General features: G+C 40.6%; 1 protein-coding gene across 1 annotated transcript in view; it reads right to left on the bottom strand.

The window, feature by feature from the left end:
• Window positions 1–2,819: 2,819 nt before the first annotated feature.
• LOC309557928 (kinesin-like protein KIF13A) overlaps window positions 2,820–18,597 on the bottom strand; it is a 29,760-nt gene continuing 13,982 nt past the window's right edge. Inside the window, exons 4-7 of the mRNA XM_082260800.1 lie at window positions 9,547–9,590; window positions 5,951–6,230; window positions 3,257–3,460; window positions 2,820–3,164 (exon numbers count right to left, since the gene is read on the bottom strand). Of these exons, the coding sequence (XP_082116926.1) occupies window positions 3,151–3,164; window positions 3,257–3,460; window positions 5,951–6,230; window positions 9,547–9,590 (542 nt within the window). The 3' untranslated portion in view covers window positions 2,820–3,150. The remainder of the gene's footprint in view (window positions 3,165–3,256; window positions 3,461–5,950; window positions 6,231–9,546; window positions 9,591–18,597) is intronic.

Raw genomic sequence — 18,597 nt, 5'->3', positions numbered from 1 at the left:
CTACTACTACTACTACTACTACTACTACCACTAAGGCTGGGTTCACACTTGTTCGATCACAGACATGACATGTACTGTAATTCATGCCGCATTGCTGTGCAGATCACATGTGATGTCTGTTCAATGTGAGTTCATCCATACAAATTGTACGGCTGAAATTGCATCGCATTTGCACCAAAAGGGTTCAGGACCCTTTTTTTGGTCCACACTGGAATCGGATTGCATGGGTATTCACACTTATGTCATCCGATTCCTGCACCGTGTTTTAGTTCGCATTGCGATCTGTGAACCAATCTGGGGGTGTCATTAACTTTACATTGACACCCCCAGCAGTTTGCAGATGTCAGTGCGAACCAGTGTGCGATTCAGGTGCGATGCAGGAACCGGCACTGAATTGCAGGGTTTCCTGCATCACACCAGTGTGAACCGGGACTACTATTATTACTCATACTACTAAAACTATTACTACTAATACAACTACTACTATAACTATCATTATTACAAATACTACTACAATTACTTCTACTGCTACAACTACTACTATTATTACTACTACTACTACTACTATTTTGATTACTACCATCCTTCTTCTCCCTGTATATAAAAACTATTATAACCAAAGGTGGACTTTGTGCTCCAGTTTCTGTGTAGGGACACGATTCCACTCACATCTGTGCGGACCTAACAGGTCAGAAAGATTTTTCTTTTCTGGAGATTCCATAGCATGCATTTGTTTTGCTTAAAAGATAAGTTCACCTTAAAATTAATAAAATAATAACTAGATTTTTATATATAATTTAATTAATTTGCAGGTAAAATAAATGTGCATGGAACTAGCTTTTGGTTTTATAATCCAGAAAACAGGAACCTAAACACAATCACAGATGATGTGAGTTTTTTTTCTAATATGATACTGTTTACATACCGTGCATTATTGTGAAATGTATATACTAATATGATTTTGTATCATCCTGTTGTAGAAAAATATCTGCAGCATTCAGTAATTTACCCCTGAAGAAGTGCATCCCAGCTTTGAAACACGTTGGGTACTCTGCTGCTGCTTGTGTTATTTGTTTATCTGTGCTGTGTTTTTTATGTTGGAACTGTTTGCTTTTTCCTTATTTGTTACTTTTGTTCACTTGTTTAATACTTTTTGCATAATAAAATTATATTTTTATATAACCCTTTTTTTTCTCTGTCTCTCACACACATGAACTTAAATGTCATCCCAGTCTTAAGCTTGATACACACTATACAACTTTTGTTCGATTTCCTTTAGATTTACCTTCATACATAGTTACATAGTAGTTGAGGTTGAATAAAGACAATAGTCCATCCACCTTCAACTATGTAGTGCAAGAACCTGCCTGACTGCATACAAATTGTAAGTGTTTAGGTTTGACCTCATATTATATGGTTTTGGTAAATCTAAAGGAAAATAAAATCTAAAGAAAATTGTATTGTGTGTATCCAGCTTTAGTCCGTAGGGTTCAATATTGAGTTGGCCCACCCTTTTCAGCTATAACAGCTTCAACTCTTCTGGGAAGGCTGTCCACAAGGTTTAGGAGTTTGTCTATAGGAATGTTTGACCATTCTTCCAGAAGCGTATTTGTGAGGGCAGGCACTGCTGTTGGATGAGAAGGCCTGGCTCACAGTCTCCTCTCTATATCATCCCAAAGGTGTTCTATCAGGTTGAGGTCAGGACTCTGTGCAGGCCAGTCAAGTTCTTCTACCCCAAACTCGCTTGGGGGCCACTTGTCCACCCCAAACTCGCTCATCCAAAGGTCTTATAAAGGGTTTTTTTGTACACTTTTTTGGTGAATGGGTAGGAGTATGATGTACCTAATACCCATTCACATGGGGGGCAGGATCTTGGGGCCCCATTGTTAAAGGGGGTTTCCAGATTCCAATAAGCCCCCTACCTGCAGACCCCCACAAAAACAGCCCAGGGTTGTCAGGAAGAGGCCCTTGTCCCCATCAACATGAGGACAAGGTGCTTTGGGGGGCACCCCAAAGCACCCTCTCCATGTTGAGGGCAAGTAGCCTGGTATGGTTCAGGAGGGGGGGGCGCTCGCTCGTCTCCCCCTATCCTGGCCTTCCAGGCTGCTTGCTCAGAAAAGGGTCTGGTATAGAGTTTTGGGGGGACCCCACACCGTTTTTTTTTTTAAATTTTGGCGTGGAGTTCCCCTTAAAATCCATACAAGATCCGAAGGGGCTGGTATGGACTTTTGGGGACCCTACGCCATTTTTTTTTATCTGAATTGCTGAGAGCTGACAATACATTACAGCTGCGAGCAAATTTAAATGACATTTTTTCCTTTAGAAATGTCAGTATTGCTGCGCAAGGCTCCATACATCGTACAGATGCACCACTTTACAGGCACATTAAGGGGACCCCCCAGGCACGACATTTGAAGGAATTTTTCATTTTTATTGTTTCACTTTAGGCATTATTAAAATTACTGCTCCTGTAAAAACTATTGTTTTACAAACATTTATTTGCATTGATTCATGTCCCCCAGTGCAGTACCCGGGTCCCCATACACTTTTTATGGCAATAACTTGCATATAAGCCTTTAAAATGAGGTTTTTTGATTTTTCATGTTTGTGTCCCATAGACTTTAACAGAGTTTGCATGTTCACACTTTTGCACTTTTTCATTGTTTGAGATGTTCTGGTGCGAACCGAACAGGGGGGTGTTGATGTTGATCATATCCCCCCTTAGTCTCCTCTTCTCCAAGGAGAATAAATTCAGTTCCTCTAATCTCTCCTCATAGCTGAGTTCCTCCACGCCTCTTATCAGCTTGTTTGCTCTTCTCTGCACTTTCTCCAGTTCCCCGATATCCTTTTTGAGAGCTGGTGCCCAAAACAGAACTGCATATTCCAGATGAGGTCTTACTAATGATTTGTACAGAAATAACATTCTATGTATATCTCACATACAACTCATCTGATTTTGTCATCTTCTCCATGTCATAACACTGTATAATATGTGGCTGCATTTTAAGATCATGTTGGAAGTGGCCATAGACTTCTTTTGAAGCAGATGGGTTGAAGACTACCTTCTTTTTTTTTTTTCTTCTCCCACTGTACATGTTCTCTTCCTGTTATATGAAACTTAAAACTCCAGAAAGCCTCTGTTCTTCATTATTAAAGATTACCTTAATGAAAAAAAAAATGTTATTTTATGTAAATTAAATATTTCTCTACAAAGCAAAGATACACAAAAAAAGCCCACTTCAGAAATCTTGCCTTTTTATTATGGATTCCAGTTGTGCCATTTTTCTCTTGAGTTTTGACTTGTGTCGGGGATCAGACTTTGCCATTTTTTCATTATGACTAAACAGGAACAGATCCCGGGCGAGCCCCCGGATACTGGGCTGCTTCTCCAGGATCCTATTCTTCTCCAGATCACTGACTTCTTTCATATCATCAATCACCACAATCACATTGTCCTTCCCTGTAGACACAAACCAACAGTCTTGTTAACCTCATTCACTCACTGTACTGTATCTCCCCACCTCCATAACATAGGGGGAGGTGCTCTGTAGCCTTCAGAGATATCTGGAAACAATGCTAACTGATAAGAGTGCAACTCCGGCATATAGTACTAGAAATTATTAGCTGGTGAACTTTCTGGTAGGATTAACAGGTTTTATTTTTTCACTTATAAAAAAGATAACAAAATGTTTGCAAGATATATTTAACGGACCAAAAGGGAGCAAATAATAAAATATTCAATTTTTTTTTCATTCTGGAATAATTCAACGCATTCATTGTTGGGGATTATATACACTTAAAATATTCTATTTTTTTTATTCTGGAATAATTCTACGCATAATTAGTCAGGTTAAGAAACATATATATCTATCAACATAACTAAAGGACAAAAAAATAAATAAAAATATAAAATCCTGCACCCTTAAAAATGTAAACCCACAGTGAACCAAACGGAATGCAAAAAAATCAAAAACAAAAATGTAAAATTTGTGTTCTAATTTTCCCAAGCAGTGTAAAAAAATCTTGATCCCCAGGGGCAAAGCGACACCCCTTGAATCAACATTATTATTTCCTGTAAGTGATCAATGTTGGTACACTTTAATGAACTTGGTTTTACCTATCTCCTTATGTAAGGTTGATAACTTATTGTTTTAGGCATTTCCTTTATGTCTTATACATTTTCTAAAAAGTCAAATATGTTAACACCTTCCTACTCGCCTAGAGTACAATGACTGCTGGGTGGCATCCTTCCAGAACGTGCCTCTTACAGGGCTGCACAGCAGCGCAATCTGTCACTGGCTGTGTCCACCAGACACAGCTCATAACTGATCACTGCATCGGCCCGCTGCCAGTGTCATGTGATCACTGTGACCAATCACAACATATTACATGACAGCTGTATACAATGAATGGCTTCCTTTCGTGCCATCTATAGTATACAATTGTCTTGCTAACTGTGATTAGACACAGTGAACACATGGCACAGACAGGCCAATCACAGCCCATCTGTACCATTTGATTAGCTTTGACCAATCACAGCTAATCCCAACAAAATACACTGAATGAACTAGTTTAATTTCTAATAAAAATGGTTGCTTATACCAATGAAATTCATTAGTAAAAGCAATCATAATCATAAAAAAAAGATCTTCACTTCCCCATAGTAGTACAGTGTTACTATGGTAACACTGCATTGCTATGGTCACAGTGTGTTAGAAAAAAATCATTAAAAAAAAATAAAAAATTATTATTATGAATAATATATATATATATATATATATATATATATATTTTTTTTTTTTTTAACATACTGTCACCAGTCAGTGTCCTTGATCACTGCCAATTCAATTTTAGGATAATGCTGTACTGCACTGGTGACAGTATGTTAAAAAAAATGAATTTCTTTTTTTTAAATGCTCTCATTTTCCAAAATTATTGTGACACAAAAATTACAACTTCCAAAAAACTCTTCATGCCTCTTACTAAATACCTTGGACTGTTATTTTCCAAAAAGGGTTCATTTGGGGGGTAACTGTAATATTCTGGCATTTTTGGGACTTAAGAAATGAGAAATGGTTGTCAGTACATCAGGACTTATCAATTTTCAGATATACTAAATATAATAGTTTGTGTACTCTATAATTTCCATACAGACTAAATATACACTGATTTTGGTTATTTTCACCAAAGAAATGTAGCAGAATACATTTTGACCTAAATCTATGAAGAACAATTATTTATTTGAAACTATTTAATAACAGAAACAAAGAGAAACTTTTTTTTTTTTTTTCGCAAAATGTTCTATTTCCATGTTCCATTAGTTTTTGGTTTATTTGCCCAGTGGTGATAAAATACCACCAAAAGGAAGCTTTTTTTGTGTGAAAAAAAATGATAAAAATTTCTTAAGGCCCTTTTCACACGGCTCCATTTCCTCGACGCAGCCATTTAGCTCAGCAGGGGATCGATCCGCCTATCCCTGCTGAGCAGGCGGATGACAGCTCCGTCTCCGCTCTGTGTGCAGAGAGGGAGGTGACAGATCCCCGCTGTCCTCTATGGGGGAATCGGATGAGAACACACCGCCTCTGATCCGATCCGCTAGACGGATGGAAAATAGGGTTTCCATCCGTCCGGATTTGACAGACAGGATCAGATCCGATGTCAGCGGACATGTCTCCGCTGCCCCATAGAGATGCGTGGGGCATCCATTCAGATCCGCCTGAAAAACTGACAGGCAGATCTGAACGGTCCGCATGTGTGAAAGGGGCCTAAGGGTACAGTGTTGCATGACCGCGCAATTGTCATTCAAAGTGTCACAGCACTGAAAGCTGAAAATTGGCCTGGGCAGGAAGAGGGTAAAACTGCCTGGTATTGAACTGGTTAAGTAAAGAAAAAACAAGCTTACTTTATGTGATCCCTATTATATAGGGATAATGATGACATCTTCTCTTACCAAGTCTGTCATGAAGATATTGCAGCTCCTCATCATACAGAGACTCACTCACATCGGTCACATTGACTTTTCCCCAATTCTTTGTGTGATACAAAATACCAAATGTGCACTGAGACACATCATGTTTGAACCTCTGGAATCCATTATTAGATATATAACAAGGGGTGACACTCTGAACCCAACCACAGAAATCTGCTGATCTCAGCAGGTCCACCAACCAGGAGTAATCACTCTCACTCGATCTGGAGAAGATCCCAACCTCCACTTTCTTCACCTGAAACTGCAGATGGGAAAACAAAGTCAAACATGGTAACAGGTGAAGGCTACAGATATGTAGTAGGATAATGTTCAGCAATTGTTTTCTTTCTTCACTGATTTTTGGCAAGGTGTTGTGTTGGCATCACTCATTCAGCTCTGGTTACTACTATGCCTAGATTCGTTTTTTTTTGGCCTGGTCAATCAAGGCATGACCTCTTCTCTGCTATATGCTGAATGGACAATGGGACCATTTATAGAGATAAAGTTAGTGTGTAACAGGGTGTCAGGTCCCCTAAAGTGGCTGGCCAGTGTGCCAGTCATTTGGATTCAGGGAGGAGTCCAAGTAATGGGACTAAGGTAGGCAAGTGAGGTCAAGGAGTAGAGTGATGCTTGTAGAAAATGTAGATAGGTATTCCCTATCAAAATGAGCTAGTAAACATATTGTGTCATGGGTTGTAAATACCATTTGGGGATAAAATACCTGTGGGACTTAGAGTGGCAGGAAAAGTTAGGAGAAAACATCCTATTTATGGGAACTAATTGAGCACCAGGATATTTGAAGAAAAAATAGTCTTTGCCACCTAAAAATTGCTAGATTTCTACTTTGCTGGAGAGGGTGATAATTTGTTACCATTTCTTACTAGATGGTTGTTTGGAAAATTAAAGTTAAAGTTTCTTTAACCAAGCCTGGCTGGACATTCTTCTATTGGGTGCTGCTCAGATGAAGAGAAAGAGAGAAGCTTAGCATCTGAGTGGGCTCTGTTCCTGCAGCAGGACCCGGTGTCCATTCTGTCCTATGAAAAGGCAAAGTTAGAGATGAAGTCTATATCATGGGCTCTGCCAGGGTTAAATGGGATAAACGATCCTTGAGTTTTGTGTAGAGGGAACCAGAAGAAGACAACCTGTGGTTGTTGAGGTTTGTCCTGGGGGAAGGAACTCTTTTCCAGTGACCATGCCTGTGTTAAAAAGTGTTTTGTGAGTTTTGAGAGTGGGCCTTGGATCGCTTAAAACTGAGCAGAACCCTATGGCCTATGAACCTATGACCTAAGAACCTATGAAGTGGTGTTTCTCATCCCAGACACAAGGGGGAGTTGACCTTTTCTTTGGTTATACTTAGCACATCAGAGGTGACATTTTTTGGAAGATTTATCTTGATTTCTGTTGATTACACAGAAATAGCATTTTGCCTTGAGCCTGTTAGGTTTTAGAACATCCAGGTAGAACATCCAGGTAGAAGGGTTTGCTAATAATATAGCTACTGCTTTAACTGGTTCCCGACCACCCACTGCAGTTTCACTGCGGCAGGCTGGCTCTCCTGCGCGAACCGACGTTGCTCTACCAATACTGATATTTTGGCCAATGCATATCGGTATCCGCCAATATGGGCAGACATTTAATTTTTTTTTTTTATCACTGGACAGGTATTCTTGTGGAGGGATCTGGGGGTATAAAAGATCCCAAACCCCTCCTCTGCACTTAAAAGCATTCAAAACGCCAAGTTTGGCTGTTTTGAATGCTGTCATTTTTTTAAATCTGGCACCGAGAACCCGAAAGTGATGTCATCGAGGCTTTGATCGGGTCTTCGGTGGCCGTGCAGGCTGGTTGTCTGTGTCTCCCGGTGGGACGGGAGACCCGGGCAAGCCTCGGAAGGTGGCGGGAGGGGGGGGCGTCCCCTCCCGCTCCTTGTAATGACAGCCAAGCGGCTTCTCAGCCGCACCGGTTGTCATTACAAGACACCGACCGTCGGCTATGGACGCCGGTACCGGGGAGATGCCTCTAGCCACAGGCATCACTCCGGTACAGAACTTTCCTGAAATATCGGCAATATCGGTAACCTCAGGGGACAATTTCGATATAGCGGGGAAAGTGCATATCGGCCCTCGATATATCGGCTTTGCCGATAATCGGTCGATCCCTAATACGTAGTGCATACAGAGAACTAAAGTAGTTAAAGAACATGCAAGATAAAGTTTGTGGCGGTACTAACCGTCACTATGAGTGAAAGACAGATAAGTAATAATTTGGATTGCTTCAATATTTATCAGCAAAATCTTCATATAGAAATATGAAGATTTAATACCACCTTACACAGTGTGTTCCATGCTTGGCTGTGAGAGAGACACAAAGACTGTCATTCGCAGACTTCCCTATTGTTTGTGTATTGGGAGGGAATGTGGATTGCCCTGTCTCATTGTTAAGTGTTAAGGACCTCACATTGTTCTGTCTGTCTGACTTAAGAGAAACTTATTATGGGATGTATATAGGCATGTGGATTGGATGCTAAGAGGGAGGGGGGATTGTCCCACATTGTATATTGTTGTGTACACTGTATGAGAGTGTAAAACTCTGTTCCTATTGGATTGTGAATATCACATTCAGTCTTCAACAAGGTCTACCTAGGCGGTAACCTTGTGGGTGAAAACTGTATATAAGTCTCTTTCTGGTTTAATAAATTTGTTCTAGAGTTACTTCACCCTCAATCTAGAGTCCTGTCTCTTATTGGGGGGATATGCTACAAGGGATTGCTATGGTCTTCCATACTCCCTTAGATAATCACTAAGCTCTTGTAAGAGCTTGTGTAAGAGCTTGTTCTGCTGCACTCTCTGGGGAAAGAGAGGTTTACCCACAGAAACCTGGAGCCTTGTCGTAGGTCCAGGGTGGGTAGGAGACAGCGAGACCCACAACCAAGCTGCGGCGGTTCGTGGGGTCTGAAGTGGTTACGGTGTCTGGTGGAGTGCTTGGAGCCCTCGGGAAGCACTAGGAGTATCTGTCAACGGAGGTACCCAGTCAGGGGTGCCATGTTCTGTTACAAAGTTTAAAAAATATTATTCAAAATCCCATGAGAATTTGCTTCGACCTTTTGCAGGAATGCATTCTTGGGTGATTCCGAGCATCCAGCTGTCCCAGGAGGTGCACTGACTGTGACTTCCAAAAGTATCGTAACGCCGGCCAATGTAAGTATTTACTTTTTTTATTTTTTAGCAAACCTTATAATGAAATAGTTTTTGAAGCTTTTTGGAGCTTGGGGAGTGGAGGCTATACTGTAAATAAGTAGACTTTTCATTTGCAGGAAAGATCAGTTTTAAAAAGAGCTTCCATAGAAGCCTATGAAAGCCTATTGCACCATTACAAACCACACCAAGCCACCCTCGTTTTACCTTACCTAATGAATATTGAACATACAGTAGGTGTATGTGAACATTTCACAAACATTACAAACTTCACCAACGTGCTCTGGTTTTCTCAGAGATTTCAGCAAAGCAAAAACTGTAAGACTTGCTCCACCTATTAACCTACATTAGATTTTTGCTATATTTTTACATAAATTCCTCTCTTACCTCTTTTCTTAACATTTTCCACACTGATGGCACAGGAATTCTGTCTGTGGGGTGGAAAGAAATAAAGTAAAAACACTAGCAGAAGACCAGTACACTCAAACCAGACAGAGATAGACAATACAGTGCAGCTTCACTTCCCACACTGCCACACCAGTTTTACCCATGTCCCCTTGCGTGCAGATGCGGTCATTGTGTGGTAAATTTCAGAGCTTACTGCAGATTCAAGCATGATGATGAGGAAACCTCTGTACAGAGTTATAATATACAATATACATAAAATATATTACATATATTGTATATAAAATAAAACAATTTTAAAAGATTTTGTACTGGGACAAAAAAGGGAAACACAGGTCCTAGGGTAGTTCCAGAGTCTGGGACTGAGAACTTTTATGCAGGAGGATTTGTCAGTTCCAGACTTTTCTGTGTAGGATTCTGGGATCTGAGGGTGGTAGTAGTGGGTAGTGTTGGACGAACGATTTGGCCTGAACATGAGTTCGGGCCAAACATTGGCTGTTGGCCTTGTTCCAGGAACACCTGAATTTGCAGGATGTTCTCTCCACGGAAGGCCCACCAAAAGTTGGCTGTTAGCCTTGTTCCAGGAACACCTGAATTTGCAGGACGTTCTCCCCTCCATGGAACGCCCACCGAAAATTGGCTGTTGGCCTTGTTCCAGGAACACCTGAATTTGCAGGACGTTCCCCCCACGGAATGCCCACCTAAAATTGGCTGTTGGCCTTGTTCCAGGAACACCTGAATTTGCATGATGTTCTCCCCTCCACGGAATGCCCACCGAAAATTGGCTGTTGGCCTTGTTCCAGGAACACCTGAATTTGCATGATGTTCTCCCCTCCACGGAATGCCCACCGAAAATTGGCTGTTGGCCTTGTTCCAGGAACACCTGAATTTGCAGGACGTTCTCCCCACTGAACGCCCTGCAATGCACTGCACGCTGCTGTGATGATGGAAGTACCCAACGCCCTTTTCATATTAACAAAGTAATATAGATCTTTGCATATATTTATTTTAAAGCAGACAATTTTCCTTTGTCCTGCATCCCCCCTATCTGACCCTAAGGGAAATGGTGTACATTCCATGGTCCTATTTATTTTAATACCCTGCATTTATTGCATGCATATAACATAAAAGTATATGGTATATGCATAGTAAATAACTTTTTAAGTATGTGGCAAAATATTTTAATATGTCAATGAAAAAGTTATTTAAGCACTTGCCGACCAGCCACTGTAGTTTTACTGCGGCAGGTCGGCTCTGTTACACGGCACCACGTACCTGCAAGTAGTTTCATGTAGCAGATAGTGGGGATGCGCGCGGCGACAGAGGCACGCACATATACAGGGGAAGCCAATCAGCGGGCCTGATGGACGCGATGTCCGCCATGTCCGCCAGGCACCCGCGATCGCTCCCCATGGAGACAGAATGGCAGTCTGCTGATGTAAACACGGCAGACCACTGTTCTGTCAGTGACAAATTTTTTTTATTGGGAATGTTTTATAGCAGAAAGTAAAAAAAATTGTTTTTTTTCAGAATTGTCACTCTTTTTTTGTTTCCAGCGCAAATAATAAAAACCGCAGAGGTGATCAAATACCACCAAAAGAAAGCTCAATTTGTGAGAAAAAAAAGGACATCAATTTAATTTGGGTACAGCGTCGCAGACTGCGCAACTTTCAGTTGAACTAACGCAGTGCCGAATTCTCAAAAACATGGCCTGGTTATTAAGGGGGGTAAAACCTTCCGGTCCTTAAGTTGTTAAACAAAAAATAAATAAAATAATTAAAAATCAGACACTTGCCTTAAAGCTTGCTATAAATTATCCCATAATGCATTGGCTATTGCTACCATACATGGCAGATATGGTGCTGCTGCTGTGTGCCTCCAACTGGCTTTTTCTCTGCTCCTGCTGCTGGTCCATTACCAAGCACATTGTAATGTTCTGGTACATTTGGGTACCCTAATTACTCTTTCATAAGTGTATGCGCCCCACATTTCCCTTTTGGTAAGGTGCGCATACACCTTTAAGACTGATGCTGTCATCACTGAGCGCCGGACTGATGGCTATTTAGATCACCGGCTCTCACTCACATGTGTTCGTTCAAACTGCTTTGTGCCTTGATGCTAACCTGTCTTGAAGCTCTCATGCTTGCAAGCATACCTCGCTGTCGGAACCACGCTGCGCTGATCCCTGTATCCCGCTACTGGATCATCCGCTCTTGCCGAACCTCTCCTCTGCTACATTGCTATTAGTGATAAGTACCCCATAGGGGAAACCTCTATAAACTTCATACTGAAGCTTACACTATCTAGCTCTGCATACTAAGGACTATTACTACATCTGCATTATCTAAGATTGCTAGCTCTTGAACCTACTACCACCTGTTCTTGCACTGGGTTGATCTCTCTTGTATGTCCACCTGCTACTCTGTCATCTGCTACCATACATGATTGCTAAACCTATCTGCATCCATCTGCTACTATCTTACTTTCAAGAACATTTCCTTTCAAGTGTCTGTCATCTACCATCTCTACCCAACCTGTCTCTTCAGCCTATCATCACTGTGTTACTATATACATAAGTCACTCTAGGAAACATCTTATTGAGTGTGTGTATTTACTTGCTGAATTGAGATCCTCCACACATGATGAGTCATTGGGAGTTGGGAATGGTGTCTCAGCGTTTCTCTACATGACTACTGAAGTGGAATATTTCTGCAGCTGAAAATCCACACCATACATAAAACGCAGGAGCTTTAAAGATTGAACGAACCACAAATGGATTCAGCAGAAATAACCACTCAGATGACACAATTAAAACAGCAAGTACCTGCGTTAATACACGCACTTGCTGAATTAAAAGAAGACAATCAGGCTCTGTCGCAGCAGGTAATTAGACTGACACAACTTACCACTGCTCAGTCCCCTGAACCCAAAATAAATCCTCCTTTGGTATTTACAGGCGATCGCAAAAAATTTCGAGAATTTAAAAACGCATGTGAGTTACTTTTCTTGCTAAAACCCCGTACCTACCTTACTGATCACATTAAGGTTTGTACTATTATTTCTTACCTAACAGGCGATCCTCGGGCTTGGGCAGACTCTCTTTTTGAGAAAAGCGATCAGCTTCTCAACTCCTATGCCTTGTTCCTAGCAGAACTCACTAGCCTATATGATGATCCCAATAGGCAGAATACTGCCGATCTTCAATTAAGATCCTTGAAACAGGGTGAGAGACCTGTAGAATAGGGATGATCGAACGGTTTGGGTCCACCATCGGTTCGGCCCGAACATTGGGTGTTCGAGGTTCGGCCGAATTTAGAACTTTTTGCCCAAAAAGTTCGGAATTCGGCAACCAGAACCGCCCAAAATGCAATGCTTCAGGAAATGGGCTTTAAAAGCCCGTGATTGGACCAGAACCATTAGCAAAAGCCAATTGAGGGGGCAGAAGAATGCTAGGAATGTGATTGGAGTGACTAGGGGGTCCCTAGACCAATCATTAGTGAATACGCCCCCCAGTATATAAGATCGCCCCCGCCATATTCCCAGCATTGTTATACTGGACATGGAAGAGAGTGGAAGCAGTTCTGTTAATTTTACTTTAAAAGTGTCATTTAGCTATTTTTAGTGTGAGGAAAGGGATATCTTGTGTAGTTAGAGTGCTCCTTTACACTTAAGTTAGCTTCAAAAATTTAGTTTCTGTAGGGAAAGTGTTAAGTGTCAGGGGACCGTAGTGTAGTGTAGGGTTAACTGACAGTGACTGTTATGGAAGGGTGACAAAACCCTTCCATAGCAGGGTGACCGCTATAGAGAAATGATCATTTCTCTGCTTCGGGACAGGAATGTGGCTTCTCACCAGCAAGCATTTTTTAATGCTGCAGGGGCTGCCACTGCCAGTGCTTTTTTGAGGACATGTTTGATGTCAGACATGACATCTGAATATGTGTATAGGGGGTATATATAGACATATATGTCTGAATATATACCCCTAGACATATATAGGTGTGATAGTAGCAGAAATAAATGCTTGCGCTAATGAAATCATTTACAGTAATATATTTCTGCTACTATCACACCTATATATGTCTAGGGGTATATATTCAGACATATATGCCTATATATACCCCCTATACACATGTTCAGATGTTTTGCCTGCCTCAAAAGAACCCCAAAAAATGCCAAAAAAACGCTAGTGTCAAAAAAAAAAATGCCCAGGTGTGTTTTTGCTGGCATTTTTTGGGGGGTTTTGGAGGCAGGCAAAACATCAGAACTTGTGCACAGTGCCACTATACACAAGTTCAGATGTTTTGCCTGCCTCAAAAGAACCCCAAAAAATGCCAAAAAAAACGCTAGCGTTAAAAAAAAAATGCCCAGGTGTGTTTTTGCTGGCATTTTTTGGGGGGTTTTGGAGGCAGGCAAAACATCAGAACTTGTGCACAGTACCACTATACACAAGTTCAGATGTTTTGCCTGCCTCAAAAGAACCCCAAAAAATGCCAAAAAAAACGCTAGCGTCAAAAAAAAAATGCCCAGGTGTGTTTTTGCTGGCATTTTTTGGGGGGTTTTGGAGGCAGGCAAAACATCAGAACTTGTGCACAGTACCACTATACACAAGTTCAGATGTTTTTCCTGACTGCAAAGAACCCAAAAAAATGCCTGCTATTAAACCGGCAAGGTGTTACAGCAGAGAAGCCATATTCCTGTGCTTAAAGTTTTCTAATACAAACAATCTTTTTTTTTATGGTTCTGGACATGCTACAGAGCTGAAACTTCACAGGTACACCTTTTAGACCCCCCAGACACAAAATCACACAAAAAAAAGTTCTTAAAAATTGTCATTTTTGATAAAAAAGCCAATTATTGAAAAATTAAAAAAAAAAAAAAAAAAAAGAGATTTTTTGATTTTTACTTTGGATTTAGTATCTGGGGGGTCTAAAAAGTGTACATGTGAAGTTTCAGCTCTGTAGCATGTCCAGAACCCCCCAAAAATTAGCATTTTCTTATAATTTTTATTAGAACAGGAATACGGCTTCTCTACGGCGCTTTTTCTTGCATTTATCGGGCATTTTTGGAGGCAGGCATGACTTTTTTTGGATTTAGTGTCTGGGGGGTCTAAAAAGTCTACCTGTGAAGTTTCAGCTCTGTAGCATGTCCAGAACCAGAAAAAAAGATAATTTTTCAGTAGAGCAGGGATGGTGGGACCCCTCTTTTACACTTATATGATCTTTTTTTGGGGTTCTGGACATGCTACAGAGCTGAAACTTCACAGGTACACCTTTTAGACCCCCCAGACACAAAATCACACAAAAAAAGTTCTTAAAAATTGTCATTTTTGATAAAAAAGCCAATTATTGAAAAATTAAAAAAAAAAAAAAAAAAAAAGAGATTTTTTGATTTTTACTTTGGATTTAGTATCTGGGGGGTCTAAAAGGTGTGCATGTGAAGTTTCAGGTCTGTAGCATGTCCAGAACCAGAAAAAAAAAGATCGTTTGTATTAGAAAACTTTAAGCACAGGAATATGGCTTCTCTGCTGTAACACCTTGCCGGTTTAATAGCAGGCATTTTTTTGGGTTCTTTGCAGTCAGGAAAAACATCTGAACTTGTGTATAGTGGTACTGTGCACAAGTTCTGATGTTTTGCCTGCCTCCAAAACCCCCCAAAAAATGCCAGCAAAAACACACCTGGGCATTTTTTTTTTTTGACGCTAGCGTTTTTTTTGGCATTTTTTGGGGTTCTTTTGAGGCAGGCAAAACATCTGAACATGTGTATAGGGTGTATATATAGGCATATATGTCTGAATATATACCCCGAGACATATATAGGTGTGATAGTAGCAGAAATATATTACTGTAAATGATTTCATTAGCGCAAGCATTTATTTCTGCTACTATCACACCTATATATGTCTAGGGGTATATATTCAGACATATATGTCTATATATCCCCCCTATACACATGTTCAGATGTTTTGCCTGCCTCAAAAGAACCCCAAAAAATGCCAAAAAAAAACGCTAGCGTCAAAAAAAAAAATGCCCAGGTGTGTTTTTGCTGGCATTTTTTGGGGAATTTTGGAGGCAGGCAAAACATCAGAACTTGTGCACAGTACTACTATACACAAGTTCAGATGTTTTTCCTGACTGCAAAGAACCCAAAAAAATGCCTGCTATTAAACCGGCAAGGTGTTACAGCAGAGAAGCCATATTCCTGTGCTTAAAGTTTTCTAATACAAACAATCTTTTTTTTCTGGTTCTGGACATGCTACAGACCTGAAACTTCACATGCACACCTTTTAGACCCCCCAGATACTAAATCCAAAGTAAAAATCAAAAAATCTCTTTTTTTTTTTTTTTTTTTTTTTAATTTTTCAATAATTGGCTTTTTTATCAAAAATGACAATTTTTAAGAACTTTTTTTGTGTGATTTTGTGTCTGGAGGGTCTAAAAGGTGTACCTGTGAAGTTTCAGCTCTGTAGCATGTCCAGAACCCCAAAAAAAGATCATATAAGTGTAAAAGAGGGGTCCCACCATCCCTGCTCTACTGAAAAATTATCTTTTTTTCTGGTTCTGGACATGCTACAGAGCTGAAACTTCACAGGTACACTTTTTAGACCCCCCAGACACTAAATCCAAAAAAAGTCATGCCTGCCTCCAAAAATGCCCGATAAATGCAAGAAAAAGCGCCGTAGAGAAGCCGTATTCCTGTTCTAATAAAAATTATAAGAAAATGCTAATTTTTGGGGGGTTCTGGACATGCTACAGACCTGAAACTTCACATGCACACCTTTTAGACCCCCCAGATACTAAATCCAAAGTAAAAATCAAAAAATCTCTTTTTTTTTTTTTAATTTTTCAATAATTGGCTTTTTTATCAAAAATGACAATTTTTAAGAACTTTTTTTGTGTGATTTTGTGTCTGGGGGGTCTAAAAGGTATACCTGTGAAGTTTCAGCTCTGTAGCATGTCCAGAACCAGAAAAAAAGATCATATAGGTGTTAAAGTTAAAGGAGGCTCCCGAACCACATCCCTGTTCTACTGAAAAATTATCTTTTTTTTTTTCATGGTTCTGGACATGCTACAGAGCTGAAACTTCACATGCACACCTTTTAGACCCCCCAGATACTAAATCCAAAGTAAAAATCAAAAAAATCTCTTTTTTTTTTTTTTTTAATTTTTCAATAATTGGCTTTTTTATCAAAAATGACAATTTTTAAGAACTTTTTTTTGTGTGATTAATAGTCCCTGGGGCATGACCCAGAACCCTAGGCACTTTTTAGGGGCATTTATTGGGTTTTAGGGCTTAAAAATGGTGTTTTTTGATTACAGAAGTTCGGGTCCCATTGATTTCAATGGGGTTCTGAAATCCGAACCGAACTTTCGTGAAGTTCGGGTGTTCTGGTCGAACCGAACTTTTCAAAAGTTCGATCATCCCTACTGTAGAAGACTTTGTCGCAGAATTCAAGAGATGGACCCTTGATTCAGAATGGAATGATGCATCTCTGAAAACCCAATTTAGGCTTGGCCTATCAGAGGCCGTTAAAGACGACCTCGCCCGAGCGGATCTGCCAAAAACCCTGGATGCATTGATACAACTCAGTATCACCATAGATAGAAGACTACGAGAAAGAAAGGCTGAGAAAATGGGAATGCCATTATCCAGTTCTTCTCGGATTTCGGCCGTTGACCCCGTTCCTATGGAGGTAGGAACCATACGCCCACCTCTATCAACTATGGAAAGAGCCAGAAGACGATCTGGTAATCTCTGCTTGTACTGTGCATCCCCGGATCACAAGATAAACGTCTGTCCCCTAGTCTACAAAAAGAAGGGTGAGTGTTCACATGTCCTCCTAGGAGGATTGACAACTTCAATCACTAACCCTTACCTTTCTGTTTGCTTGACATTACAGTGGGACCAGAACAGGATTACTACTAAGGCCATGATTGACACAGGATCTTGTGGAAATTATATTGACATACGTTTTGCTGCTTTAAATAAAGTTCCTATTATTTCTAAACTTAAACCTGTCTCAGTGAGTCTTATTAACGGTGTTCCTTTATCCTCTGGTCCGATCACTGATCAGACACAGGCACTCCTAGTCACTACTAACGGGTCTCATATGGAGACCACTACCTTCGATCTAATATCTTCACCCCACTTTCCCATTGTTTTGGGACTTCCCTGGTTGCACACACATCAACCAACCATAGATTGGAAGGAACGGACCCTGACCTTCCTCTCTTGCTATTGCGAGGGTAAGTGTAACCTCCCGTCTTTCGGGAAGATCCTGTCTGTGGTGACAGATGAGATTGCACCACTATGTTATCAGGATCTCTCTGAGGTTTTTCTTGAGAAAAATGCTCAAGCATTACCTCCCCATCGAGACTATGATTGTAGCATTGATCTACTCACAAATAGCAAATTGCCGTTCGGTCATGTTTATCCTCTTTCACAGGATGAACTTTCCCATCTCAAAGACTATTTGGATGAGAATTTGGAAAAAGGTTTTATTAGACCTTCCATTTCTTCCACAGCAGCTAAGAACAAAAAGGCGGATGCACTATCACGACTAACTGAAGAAAACTACTTCGAAATCCCTTCCGTTCCTATAATACCTCACAAACGCATTATTGGAGTTGTCCGTTCCTTGAAGGAAGAGGTTTTGCATGGTATAAGTTTGGATTCACCCCCACCACAACTAAATACTGATGCAGAAGGCTTCCTCTACTACAATGACAAACTTTACATACCACCTACCATACGCACCAAGATCTTGGAATTATCGCATGATGTGCCAATGGCAGGACATATGGGTATGACAAAGACTATTAATCTGATTGCCAGGCAATTCTGGTGGTCTGACATGAAAACATCTATACAAAATTCGTCTCTTCATGCAATGTCTGTGCCAGGTCCAAAATTGACACTACGAGACCATCCGGTCTACTATGCAGTCTACCAATACCCCAAACTCCATGGGAAGTTGTGTCCTTGGACTTTATAGTGGAATTGCCTCCTTCCAAAGGATTTAATACCATCTTAGTG

This window comes from Pelophylax lessonae, assembly GCF_965119305.1.
Source record: "Pelophylax lessonae genome assembly, chromosome: 6".
Classification (NCBI taxonomy): domain Eukaryota; kingdom Metazoa; phylum Chordata; class Amphibia; order Anura; family Ranidae; genus Pelophylax; species Pelophylax lessonae.
Note: the sequence above shows the minus strand (reverse complement) of the source record. Positions and strands in the feature narration are given on the sequence as shown.